We start from the raw sequence: 13,698 nt of genomic DNA, 5'->3' as shown, positions 1-13,698 counted from the left end.
TTTGAATAATAGTCGTATTAACTGGTCTTCTTTGTAGGCATATGGGTATTACCCTATCACTGACAGCGTTGTACTTCAGGACAGATCTTGAAATGTTCTTTTTGACAATGAATGCAATACCATCCCTCTTCAAGTTGTCATTCCCAGCATAGTAGACTCTATGATTTTCTGATTCAAAATGGCCAATTCCAGTCCATTTCAGTTCACTAATGCCTAGGATATCAATGTTTATGCATTCTGTTTCACTTTTTACTATTTCCAATTTTCCTAGATTCATACTTCACACATTCCAGGTTCCAATTATTAATGGATGTTTGCAGCTGTTTCTTCTCATTTTGAGTCGTGCCACATCAGCAAACGAAGGTCCCGAAAGCTTTACTCCATCCACGTCATTAAGGTCGACTCTACTTTGAGGAGGCAGCTCTTCCTCAGCCATCTTTTGAGTGCCTTCCAACCTGGGGGGCTCATCTTCCAGCACTGTGTCAGACAATGTTCTGCTGCTATTCATAAGGTTTTCACTGGCTAATGCTTTTCAGAAGTAGACTGCTGGGTCCTTCTTCCTAGCCTGTCTTAGTCTGGAAACTCAGCTGAAACCTGTCCTCCATGGGTGATGCTGCTGGTATCGGAATACTGGTGGCATAGCTTCCAGCATCACAGCAATGCACAAGCCCCCACAGTATGACAAACTGACAGACAGTGGAAAAGAGGAAGACCCTCAACGAGGTGGATTGACACAGAGGCTGCGACAATGAGCTCAAACATAATAACAATTGTAAGGATGGCAGAGGACCGGCAGTGTTTCGTTCTATTGTGCATGCGGTCACTATGAGTCAGAACCGACTCGATGGCACCTAACAGCAACAAGTCTTATTTGAAGTTGAGTTTCTTCAGAGAGGTCTTTCTTCGCCACTAATCTCGGTTGTCTTCTTTCACTGCAAGATCCTGTTTTTCTATTACTTTACTTGATTTTCTTCATAGTGCTCATCACTCTTTGAAATTACCTGATCCCTTTATTTGTTTATGGGATTATTTTTTGCCTTCTGACCTCCTTACTAGAATGTACTGTATTTTCTGACTAATTCCCAGTGCCTGAAACAGAATGGATGCCCAGTAAATATTTGATGAACAAATGAGTGGATATATGTTTACTTAAATTCATGGTACATTTGACATTCTTCACCAATACCATAATTCAAAGGCATCAATTCTTCGGTCTTCTTTATTTGTTGTCCAGCTTTTGCATACACCTGAGGTGATTGAAAACACCATGGCTTGGGTCAGGCACACCTTAGTCCTTCAAGTGACATCACTGCTTTTTAACACTTTGAAGAGGTCTTTAGCAGCAGATTTGTCCAATGCAATGAGTAGTTTATGTTGCTTAAAAATATGCACTTTATTTTGGGGCCCGAGGGAGCCTGGAAAGTTTCAGATTGACGGAGAAGTACTAAAGGATGAGATGCTAGCCCCTAAACTGGTATCCCTGTTTTTGTTTTCATCCCAATTCCTGAATTCTCTTCTCCCAAGAAGCAGCTGGAGTGAGCTTTGGAAAATGTGTCAGTGCAGTTCAACCTCTGACAACTGAGCCCCCTCAAGGACCCTCATTTTTCTCATTAAAAGCAGAAGTCCTCATGTGGTCCAAAAGATCTCCCACGATCTGGCCCTTGATAATTTTCTGAACCCATCTCATTATTCCTACTCTCTCCCTTCCTCCTGCAGTCCAGCCACATTAGACTCCTTGTGGATTCTTGATCACACTCAGGCACCTGCCTTTACAACTATGAGATTTTTTTTTTAAATCTCTACAAAAAACACTCTCTTCCCAGATACCATATGGCTTGCTCCTTGTGAGAGCTCACCTAGCCACTGATACACAATTCCAAACCTGGAATTCCCTATCCCGTTTGCCTGCTTTAACTTTTCTAACATAATAAATGTTTTGCATATTTATCATTTATTGTCTACCTTCCGCACTAGAATGTAAGCTCCATGAGGGCAGAATTTTTTTTTATTGTACTTTAAGTGAAAGTTGACAAATTAAGTCAGTCTCTCATACGAAAATTTATTTATATACACCAGGCTATGTACTTCTAGTTGCTCTCCCTCTAATGAGACAGCACACTCCTCCTCTCCACCCTGTATCTCCCATGTCTGTTCAGCCAGCTCCTCTCCCCCTCTGTCTTCTCACCTCCTCTCCATACAGGAGCTAGGGCAGGAGTTTTTGTCTGGATGAATCCCAAGCACCTGGAGGGTGTGCTGTGCTGGCACATGCTGGGTATTTGGTAATTATTGAATAATGAGGGAAGGCTTTAATTAACTGAGTAAGTTGATAAAGTTTAAAAATGGAATAATAGAAGCTGGGGGGAAGCCAAACTATTCTTCAAAACAGAGTGAGGAGAATTTCAAGTTAAGAGTGGTGGTGAGAAAAACCAGGAAGGTAGGTGTTTCCAGGGAGAGTTGTTGGGGAGGGGGTTGCTCAGGAGCAGGACAGTTGAGGCAGGGGCATTACCCAAGATGCCCAACCAGTGAGTATCTCTAATGTGGGCTGGAGAAAGGATAATTAATAAGAGGGAAGTCTAAAGGTCTATTTGAAGTTGTTTGCTGTGCCCTACAGTGAAGTTGGAGCCTTGGCAGTACAGTGTTAAAAAGCTCTAACCAAAAAGCTCAGCAGTTGGAATGCACCAGCTGCTCCTTGGAAACCCTATGAGGCAGTTGTACTCTGTCCTATAGGGTATGAGTCAAATCAGCTTGTCGGCAACAGGTTTGGTTTAGTTCGGACAGTGAAGTTACAACACAAAATAAACACTACATTCAGCAGTCCTGGTTGCTCTATTTGTTTTTTCTCGTGGGAGAGATAAGAATCAAGAAGGAAGGATTATGACCCACATTAGGGTCATTATCAGGCCAGAGACAAAGGTGAAGAATAGACAACAAGAATTTGGTGGAGGCAGAAAGCCTAGCAGGAGATGATTATGAGAAGGTAAATGCTGCAAGGGATTTTACAGAAATGTTGGATGGAGCTTTACTTTTGTACTGGATGTAGAAGATGTACCCATACCCCTCGCTATCCAGTCGATTCTGACCTATAGTGACCCTATAGGGCAGAGTAGAACTGCCCCATACAGTTTCCAAGGAGTGCCTGATGGATTCCAACTGCTGACCTTTTGGTTAGCAGCCGTAGCTCTTAACCACTACGCAACCAGGGTTTCCAGAAGATGTACAGCTCTATATTTTCAGAGTCACCCTAGCAGACCTCTGCTCCATGATAGAATAGTGCCCGTCTCTTACGAATACTGTGAGAATCTACCCACCCCAGTGCCCTCGAGACGCATATGTACATGTGGGCTGACATTGTTCTCTGACTTCTCCCTTCTCCCAGCAGGGGGCGCTCAGCTGCCAAGAGGCAGCACTCATAGGTGGGGGGGTGGGGTGGGGTAGGTAGGTAGAAGATGTTACCAAAGCCGGAGAGTTTAGGGGTGGTGTTGATGTCTGGGTGGCAACAGCGGGTGCAGAGGGAAGTTCTAGAAGATGGAGAAGTAGAGAAAGAATTCTCTGTGGACCAAGGCCTCACCCAGGCTGACATGTTTTCTGGGGGAGTGGGCAGCTTCTTGCTTGATCACCTCTCCGAGCCTCAGCTCCCTCCTTAGCGACTGGGGGTCACTATAAACAGAACGAAACAAAACCCATTGCCATCTAATAGATTCTGACTCATGGCGACCCTTGTGTCACAGAGTAGAGCTGCTCTGTAAGGGTTCTTGGCTGTAATCTTTACAGAAGCAGATCATCAGGCATTTCATTCTTGGCACTGCTAAGTGGGTTCCAACCACCAACCTTTAGGTCAGTAGTCACCACAGTATCCACTTTAAGAGTTTGTGCGTTACATTGATTAGCTAGGGGCTGGGACACAGTAGGGGGCTCAACATGTGGCACTACTTCTCTTATGCTCAGATTCCTGGATGGAACAAGGGTTGAGGGACAACCATAGGATGTTCCTGGGGAAAACTGTTGCATTCAGTCAAGACCCTATAGAAACCTACCTGAGGAAAAAGCCACAAAGGCTTCACTCTACTTGAAACCGGCCCTGTTCAACCAGGAAGTAAGTGTTGCGGATAGAAAGCATCTGGGTAGTTAGTGAAAGCATTTGAGGTCTTTGAGGACTGAGCCAAGAAAGGGAACGGCATCGGTGCCCTGGATTGGAGAAATGGACAGTGAGGGGATATTCAACATCAAAGTGTGGGGATACAGACCTAGAAGAGGAGAAGGGCCTAGGGGAGGGAAAAGGGCAACAAGGAGGGTTCACCCCACCTTGGGCAGAAGGAAGCCTCGGAAATAAGTGTCCCGGATGACGTGGTGGGGGACGCCCATAGGCACAATGTCTGTCAGTCTCTGTATCTCATGGATCACAGCATCCCTGTTGGGCATCTTGGCCCTGTCATCCACACGGCATCCAGTGAGATCCAATCACCTCGTTAATCTTGTTGTGGAAGAAGTCAGAAACAAAGCAGAGAAGGGTGCAGAGGAAGGTCAGGAGGTGTTTATGCAGTGAGCTCTGTAGAGCACTGGCCATAAGTTTTGGATTTCCTCTTTATACTTAACACTGGGCATGTGGGTAATACTCCATCAGTATCTATCAGACCATCGGGAGACACACAGGCCAGAGCCTTGAATGCCACCTGGGGTGTTTGGAGTTAATCTTGAAAGCATCAAGGAACCATGTGTTAAAAATAAACAACTCAGCGCACCTTTACCATACTGCTATGCAGATTTTTAAAAAACCAAAAAAAAAAAAAAATTATGAATAACATTGTGGAAATGGGAATTCCAGAACACTTAATTGTGTTCATGAGGAACCTGTACATAGATCAAGAGACAATCTTCGAACAGGACTAGGGGATACTGCATGGTTTAAATTCAGGAAGGGTGTGCATCAGGGTTATATCCTTTCACCATACTTCTTCAATCTGTATGCTGAGCAAATAATGTGAGAAGCTGGAATATATGAACAACTTGGTGTCAGGATTGGAGGAAGACTCATTAACAACCTGCAATATGCAGATGACATAACCTTGCTTGCTGAAAGTGAAAAGGACTTGAAGCACTTACTGACGAAGATCAAAGACTACAGCCTTCAGTATGCATTACACCTCAGCATAAAAAAAAAAATCCTCACAACTGGACCAATGGAGAAAATATTGACGTTGACAAGGATTTCATTTTACTTGGATCTACAGTCAACACCCATGGAAGCAGCAATCAGGAAATCAAACGCCACATTGCATTGGGCAAATCTTCTGTAAAAGACCTCTTTAATGTGTTAAAAACCAAAGATGTCACTTTAAGGACTAAGGTACGCCTGATCCAGGCCATTGTATTTTCAGCTGCCTAAATGTATGTGAAAGCTGGACAATGAATAAGGAAGATCAAAGAATTGATGCCTTTGAATTACGGTGTTGGCAAAGAATGTTGAATATACCATGGACTGCCAGAAGAATGAACAAATCTGTCTTGGAAGAAGTAAAACCAGAATGCTCCTTAGAAGGGGGGATGGTGAGACTTTGTCTCACTTACTTTGGACATGTTGTCAGGAGGGACCAGTCCCTGGAGAAGGACATCATGCTCGGTAAAGTAGAGCATCAGTGAGAAAGAAGATCCTCAATGAGATGGATTGGCAATGGGCTCAAGCATAGATACTATTGTGAGGATGGATCAGGACTGGGCAGCATTTTGTTCTATTGTACATGGGGTCACTATGAGTCAGAACCAGCTCAACGGCAACTAACAACAACAATAACATGTACACTCACAATTTTGTGGAACCAACGTCTATCTAGTTCAAAAATACTTTCTTCACCTCCAGAGGAGACCCCAATAAGCAGTTACTCCCTATTCCTTTCTGCCCCCCAGGCCCTGGCACCACTAACCTACTTTCTGTGTCTGTGAATTTAACTATTCTGATGTTTCATATAAATAGAATCATATAATATGTGACCTTTGGTGTTTGGCTTCTTTCAGTGAGCGTAATGTTTTTGGGATGCATCCATCTATTAACATGTATCTATACTTCATTCCTCTTTATGGCTGAATATTTCCTTGTTTGGATATATCACATTTTGTTTATCCATTCTTCAGTTGATGCCCACTTGGGTTGTTTAGCTATTGTGAACAGTGGTACTATTATTCATGTCAACTATTGTTTGAATACCTGTTTACAATTTCTCTGGGTATATAGCAGGAGTAGAATTTCTGGGGCATTCGGAAGAAAGGCCTAGAGATCTACTTCTGAAAAATCAGCCATTGAAAACACTATGGAGCACAGTCTACTCTGACACAAATGAGGTCGCCATGAATTGGAATTGACTCCAGGGCAATTGGTTTATGGTGATTGTTATGAATTGAATTGTGTCCCACAAAAATGTATGTCACTTTGGCTAGGACATGATTCCCAGTATGGTATGGTTGTCCACCACTTTGTGATCTGAAGTAATTCTACTGTGTTGTAAATCCTAACCTCTATGATGTTAATGAGGCAGCATTAGAGGCAGTTATGTTAATGAGTCAGAACTCAATCTACAGGATTAGGTTGTATCTTGAGTTAATATCATATGAGGTATAGAAGAGAGAAGCAAGCAGAGAGGAGAGGGACCTCATACCACCAAGAAAGAAGTGCTGGGAGCAGAGAGCATCATTTAGACCCAGGGTGCCTACACTGAGAAGCTCCTAGAACAGAGGAAGGTTGATGACAAGGACCTTCCACCACAACCAACACAGAGAAAGAGAAAACCTTTCCCAGGAGCTGGTGCTCTGAATTCAGACTTTCAGTGGCTAGACAATGAGAGAATAAATTTCTGTTTGTTAAAGCCATCCACTTGTATTTCTGTTATAGCATCACTAGATAACTAAGACAGTGATTCTATGTTTAACGTTTTGAGGAAGCACCAAACTTTCCCACAGCAGCTGCATAATTTAACATTCCCACCAGCAATGTACGAGTGTTCCAATTTCTCCACATCGTCGCCAACACGTGTTATTTTCCTATTTGTTGTTCTTGTTGGTATAACCATCGCAGTTGGTATCAACATTTGCATACAGGTTTTTGTGTTAACGTAGTTCTCATTTCTGTCAATTGTCTACATATTTAGAAGTGGAATTGCTGAGTCTTTGGTATATGTATGTGTAGCTTTATAAGAACCTGCAAAACAGTCTTCCAGAGTGGTTACATCATTTTACATTCCACCAACACTATATGAAGGTACTCGTTGCTCTGCATCTTCACCAGAAGTTGATATTGTCAGTTGTTTTGGTCTTAGCCATTCTGTAGGGTGTAGTGGTATTTCTTTGTGGTTTTAATTTTCACCCCTCTAATTAAAAGAAAAAAAAATTTTTTTTTTTTTAATGTGTAATGGGAAACCCTGGTCGAGAAGTGGTTAAGAGCTACAGCTGCTAAACAAAAGGTCAGCAGTTCAAATCCACCAGGGGCTCTTTGGAAATTCTATGAGGCAGTTCTGCTCTGTCTTATAGGATCACTATGAGTCAGAATCGATTCGATGCCAATGGGTTTACGGGTAAAGTGTAATGAGAGTTCCTGACCTGTGCAAAAGGTTAATGCACTTGACTGCTAAGTAAAAATTTGGAGGTTCGAATCCACGCAAGGGCATCTTGGAAGAAAGAAGTGATGAACTTACAAAAACTCAGTGTCTTAGTCATCTAGTGCTGCTATAACAGAAATACTACAAGTGGGTGGCTTTAACAAAGAGAAGTTTATTCTCTCACAGTCCAGTAGGCTAGAAGTCCAAATTCAGGACACCAGCTCCAGGGGAAGGCTTTCTTTCTCTGTCGGCTCTGGAGGAAGGTCCTTGTGATGCATGAGTCTTCCCTGGGTCTGGGAGCATCTCAGGCAGGAACCTCAGGTCCAAAGGATGTTATCTTCTCCCAGCACTGCTTTCTTGGTGGTATGAGGTCCCCATGTCCCTCTGCTCGCTTCTCTCTTTTATATCCCAAAAGAGATTGGCTTAAGATACTATCTAATCTTAAAGACCTCATCAATATAACTGCCGCTAATCCATCTTATTACATCATAGTGATAAGATTTACAACACATTGGGAAACCACATCAGATGATAAAATGGTAGACAATCATACAAGGGAATCATGACCTAGCCAAGTTGACAGATACTTTGGGGGGACACAATTAAATCCATAACACTCAGCCATTGAAAACTCTGTGGAAAACAATTCTACTATGATACACATGGGTCACCATACTCCACATCCAAACTCCACATCCAATACATCAGAGATCCTACTGACTACATCTTCACAATACAGCCTAAACCACCCACTTCTCCCCACCTGCACTGATTCCTACTGTGTCTGAGCTAACATCACCGCTTGCAGTAGCCTTCTCATTTGTTTTTCCGCTTTTGTTCTCATCCTCACCCCCCAGTCTATTTTCCATGCAGCAGCTAGAGGGAGCTTTTTGAAACAAATCAGTACACATCACTCTGCTCACCACCAACTCTCATCCCCCACCTGCCCCAAAGAAACCCCCGTCTCAGAGTAAAATCCAAAATCCTCCTAGTGGCCCAAGTCCCACATGATCTAGCCTCAATAATTCCCTGGCCTCATCTCCTTTACTACTCTCTATTTTTTCTCCATTCTAGCCATACTAGTCCCTTTGTAAAAAAAAACAAACAGACAAAAAAAACAGACATGTTCCTGCCTTTTTAATCTCTCTTGCACTGGGTCTTCCAGGAAGGCTCACTTCCCAGATAGCTGCATAGCTAGCTCCTCTACCAGCTTGTGAGACCTCCCCTCGTCACAGACACATGATTCCAAACCTGGAATTCCCTATCCTGTTTACCTGCTTTACTTTTCTAACATAATAAATGATTGGCTTATTTATCAAGTTTATTGCCTATCTTCCCCATTAGAATGTAAGCTCCATGATGACAGGATGTGTGTGTGTGTGTGTGTGTGTGTGTGTGTGTGTGCGCGCACGCTTTAGATGGTTACAGGGCAAATTAGTTTCTCATGAGACAATTAATACATACATTGTTTTGTGACCTTGATTGCCAACTGAGGACAGAATTTTTGTCTGTTGTGTTCACAGGTGGATTCCAAGTACCTGGAGAGTGTGCTGGCACATGTTGGGTATTCGATAAATATTGCTTGAGTAAATGAATATATAAAAGAAGACGTTCATTAGCTGATCGCTGAGGGAAATGAAAATGGGATAATAGAAGCTGGGGGCAGCTGAAGTATTCTTCAAAATGGAGTGAGGAGAATTTGGAATTGGGAGCGGTGGTGAAAGCAACCAGATAAGGATGATGGGGGGAGGGGTGTTTAGGGGCAATGACCGGGCACGATGGTTGAAGCTGGGGTATTCCTCGAGATAGCCCAGCCAATCAGAGTTCTGTGATGCGGGCTGGAGAAAGGGTGATTAATAATAGCAGAATCTAAAGGTCCATTTTGCTGTGTTCTACACTGAAGTCACACACAACAATCAACATCCTACATTCAACAGTCTTCAGTTCCTGATCGCTTGTTTTGTTTTGTTTTGTTTTCACCTTTTGAAAGGAGATTAGATTCGAGAAGAAAGCATTGTGACCCACATTTGGGTTAATGTCAGGCCAGAGACAACAGGACCACCTAAAGGTGAAGAACCTACAGGCAATAAGAATTTGCTGGAAGCAGAAAGCCTAGCAGGATATGATCATGAGAAGGTAAGTCCTTGAGAATTTTGCAGAATTGTTGGATGGGGCTTTGATAGTACAAGATATACAGCTCTATATTTTCAGGGTGAACTTGGAAGACTTGTGTTCCATGACAGGTTAAAAATGCCTGTCTCCTATGAATACTGTGGAAATTTAGTGAAACAAGGTGATTCGCTGTGACCGTACATGTGAGCAGACATTGTCCTCCAGCATCACCTTATGAGCCCAACAGGGGGCGCGCAGCGGGCCACCAGGCCGAGCTCATAGGTGGGGGAATGTTGCCAAATCCCGAGATTTTGGAGGTGATGTCGATGTCTGTGGGCAGCACCAGTGGACACAGGGAGAAGTTCTGAAAGATGGAGGTGAAGTGGAGAAAGAGTTCCATTCCTGCCATGGCCTCGCCCAGGCAGATGCGATTTCCTGTGGGCACAGGGGAGGGTGAAAGGTCAGCTCACACCTGCACAGGGTGTGAGGGTGGGGCATGGGGAGTTTTGGCAAGAACCTTTCCAAGCCTCAGATGCCTCCACAGCGCCTTGGTGGGTCACTATAATACCCACTTAAAGGGATTGTGGATTACCATGCTCAGCAAGGGGGCTCAATAGGTGGCATTGCTTCTCTTATGCTCAGAGTCCTAGATAGACCACGGTTGGGGGAAGGATGCAGTATGTAGCAGGTCCCTGGGGGAAGTCCAGACCATAACAACATACCAGAGGAAAAAAGAACAAAGGCTTCATTCTTCTTGAGACAGCCCTGCTCATCCAAGAAGTGCTGTGGATAAAAAGCATCTGGGTAGCGGATGTATTTGGGGTCTTTGAGGACTGAATCAAGCAGGGGAAAAACATAGGTGCCCCGGACTGTAGAAGGGGACAGTTAGGGGTTATCCAGTGTTGAGGTATGACGGTAGGGACACAGGAAAGAAGGGAAGGGCAGGAGAGAAGACAGGGCGATAGGGTGGCTTCAACCCTACCTTGGGCAAAAGGAAGCCTTGGGAATGAGTGTCCCAGATGACATTGTGGGGGAAACCCATAGGCACAATGTCTGTAAGTCTCTGTATCTCATGTATCACGGCATTTGTGCAGGGAATCTTGACCCTGTTGTCCACGCTTGGGATTCGGTGAGGTCCAGTCACCTGTCTTATCTCTTCATGGATCTTTACTTGAATAAGCCAGAAACATAGAGAAGGATGCAGAGAAACAGCAGGAGGTGTTTGTGTTAGAGTACTCAACTTGGGAGCCAGGAAGGGCCATGTACTCATACCTCCAGCAGACAGTGAGCTCTGTAGAATACTGGGCATGAGTTTTGGATTGCCTCTTTATACTTCATACCTGGCACATGGGTAGTGCACGATCAGTATTCATCAGACCATTGGGAGGAAGACAGCCTGGAGCCTTGAATGCCATTTGAGGCATTTGCTCTTGAAAGTAGAGTAACCATGGAAGGCTGATGACCAGGGCAGTGTCCTCATTCTGGCTGAGTTTTCATAAACGATTTTTGGCAGGATGGGAAAAAGACAGATAGGCAACTAAGACAGGGTCGAAGCACATGAGAAGTTATGTGATAGTGATTAAAAGCACCCTTGGTGGAGTCACCCTTCTGTCACTTTCCGGATGAGTGACCTTGGGCAAAAAATCTTACCTATGATCCTCTGCTTCTTCATCTTGAAAATAGGTGTGATAGTTGTATCAAGATCCTAGACACTCAAGGATTACATAAAATTCAACATGCAAGAAACTAAAACATGCCTATACATAGAAAGTGTCAGGGGTTCAATTGTGTTCCCCAAAAGATATGTTGAAGTCCTAATTCCTGGTACCTGTGAACGTAACATTATGTGGAAACAGGGTCTTTGCAGACGTAATCAGTTAGCTTACCATGAGGTCATACTGAAATAGGGTGGGCCGTAATCCAGTATGATTGGTGTCCCTATAAGAACAGAAGAAGAGACACACAGAGACACAGAACAAAGATGGTCATGTGAAGACAGGGATTGGAGTTAAGCTGCTACAAACCAAGGAACACCAGGTGCTACCAGAAACTAGAAGGGACAAGGAAGGATATTCCCCTAGAGTCTTCAGTGAGAGTATGACTCTGCCAACACCCTGAATTTAGACCTCTGGCCCCAAGAAGTGTGAGAGAATAGATTTCTGTTCTTTTAAGCCACCCAGTTCATGGTATTATATATAAAGTTGCTATAAGTCAGATCAATTCGGTGACAACAAGTTTTTTTTTTTTTAAGTTCATGGTACTTTGTTACTACAGCACTAGGAACTACTATAGAAGGTGTCTGAAAAACATTTGATTATTTATAATGGTAAAAGACAAACTAGGACAATGGGGGTGAGGCTATAAAAATGTGAGTGAAAGCAGGTAAATGTCTCCCATCATCTGAACCAGGAGAAACCTGTTGCCTTGTTTTAACTTTATTAGGAGTGAAAGGGGCTAAAATTGAAGACACTTCTTAAGGAAAACAGTGAAGCACTCATCTTCCTGGTTCCACAAACAGACCAGATTACCACTCACTGGAGATGGATTCTAGCTGTATTACCCTATAGCTCCTCAGAACTATAAGGTAATATATTTGTGTCGTTTTAAGCAACTAAGTTTGTGGTAGTTTGTTACAGCATCAGCGGGACACTAATACAGGCATTGAGTAGCTGAAAATTGCCACCAAAGATACCTAGCCCCTGGAACCTGTGAATATTAACTTATATCACAAAAGATTCTTCGCAGATGCAGTTTAATTAAGGATCTTGAGATGGGAAGATTGTCCAGATGATCTTTAAATGTAATCACAAGTGTCCTTATAAGAGGGAGGCAGGAGGCTCCATAGAATCTAGCAACCCTGCTCCTTGGAATATGTCCTAGAGAAATGAGAGCCTTTATGCAAACAGATATACGCACACCCAAGTTCACTGCAGTACTGTTTACAATAGCAAAAAGATGGAAGCAACCAAGGTGCCCATCAACAGATGAATGAATAAATAAATTATGGTATATTGACACAATGAATACTACGCATCAGTAAAGAACAACGATGAATCCTTGAAACATTTCAAAACATGGAGGAATCTGGAAGGCATTATGCTGAGTGATATTAGTTGCAAAAGGACAAATATTGTATGAGACCACTATTAAAAGAACCCAAGAAATAGTTTAATACAGAAGAAAATATTCTTTGACAGTTATGAAGGTGGGAAGGGAGAGAGCGAGGGGGGTATTCACTAATTAGATAGTAGATAAGCACTATTTTAAGTGAAGGGAAAGACAACACACAATACAGGAGAGGTCAGCACAACTGGACTAAACCAAAAGCAAAGAAGTTTTCTGAATAAACTGAATGCTTCGAAGGCCAGAGTAGCAGGGGCAGGAGTCTGAGGACCACGGTTTCAGGGTATATCTACATCAATTGGCATAATAAAATCTATTAAGAAAACATTCTGCATCCCATCTTGGTGAGTGGCATCTGGGGTCTTAAACGCTAGCAATCGGCCATGTAAGATGCATCAATTGGTCTCAACCCACCTGGATCAAAGGAGAATAAAGAACACCAAAGAAACAAGGTAATTATGAGCCCAAGAGACAGAGAGAGCCACATATATCAGAGACTCCATCAGCCTGAGGCCAGAAGAACTAGATGGTGCCTGGCTACAGCCGATGGCTGTCCTTACAGGGAACACAACAGAGAATCCCTGATGGAGCAAGAGAGCAGTGGGATGCAGACCTCAAATTCTCGTAAAAAGACCAGACTTAATGGTCTGACTGAGACTAGAAGGACTCCAGAGGTCATGGTCCCCAGACCTTCTGTTAGCCCAAGACTGGAACCATTCCCAAAGCCAACTCTTCAGACAGGGATTGGACTGGACTATAAGATAGAAAATGATACTGGTAAGGAGTGAGCTTCTTGGCTCATGTAGACGTGTGAGACTATGTGGGCAGCTCCTGTCTGGAGGGGAGATGAGAAGGCAGAGGGGGACAGAAGCTGGCTGAA

General features: G+C 43.4%; 2 protein-coding genes across 2 annotated transcripts in view; both read right to left on the bottom strand.

Moving 5' to 3' along the window:
- Positions 1–4,419, bottom strand: part of LOC100666307 (cytochrome P450 2A13-like) — a 45,912-nt gene extending 41,493 nt beyond the window's left edge. Inside the window, exon 1 of the mRNA XM_064293487.1 lies at positions 4,303–4,419. Coding sequence (XP_064149557.1) covers positions 4,303–4,419 — 117 coding nt within the window. The remainder of the gene's footprint in view (positions 1–4,302) is intronic.
- A 5,508-nt stretch (positions 4,420–9,927) lies between these two features.
- On the bottom strand, positions 9,928–11,367 carry LOC104845429 (putative inactive cytochrome P450 2G1). Its single transcript, XM_064293486.1, has 3 exons — positions 11,346–11,367; positions 10,418–10,564; positions 9,928–10,130 (listed from the first exon to the last, which is right to left on the bottom strand). The coding sequence occupies exons 1-3, from the start codon at positions 11,365–11,367 to the stop codon at positions 9,928–9,930; spliced, it is 372 nt and encodes a 123-aa protein (XP_064149556.1).
- Positions 11,368–13,698: the final 2,331 nt, after the last annotated feature.

This window comes from Loxodonta africana, chromosome 11, assembly GCF_030014295.1.
Source record: "Loxodonta africana isolate mLoxAfr1 chromosome 11, mLoxAfr1.hap2, whole genome shotgun sequence".
Classification (NCBI taxonomy): Eukaryota; Metazoa; Chordata; class Mammalia; order Proboscidea; family Elephantidae; genus Loxodonta; species Loxodonta africana.
Note: the sequence above shows the minus strand (reverse complement) of the source record. Positions and strands in the feature narration are given on the sequence as shown.

Coding starts and splice junctions, on each gene's coding strand:
- LOC104845429 (XM_064293486.1), bottom strand. CDS start 11,367: ATGAAGAAGCAGAGGATCATAG. Junction 10,565..11,345: donor GAAGAAGCAGAGGATCATAG/GTAAGATTTTTT, acceptor CCCCTTCTACAG/TCCGGGGCACCTATGTTTTT. Junction 10,131..10,417: donor CTTTGTTCTTTTTTCCTCTG/GTATGTTGTTAT, acceptor CTGTGCCCACAG/GAAATCGCATCTGCCTGGGC.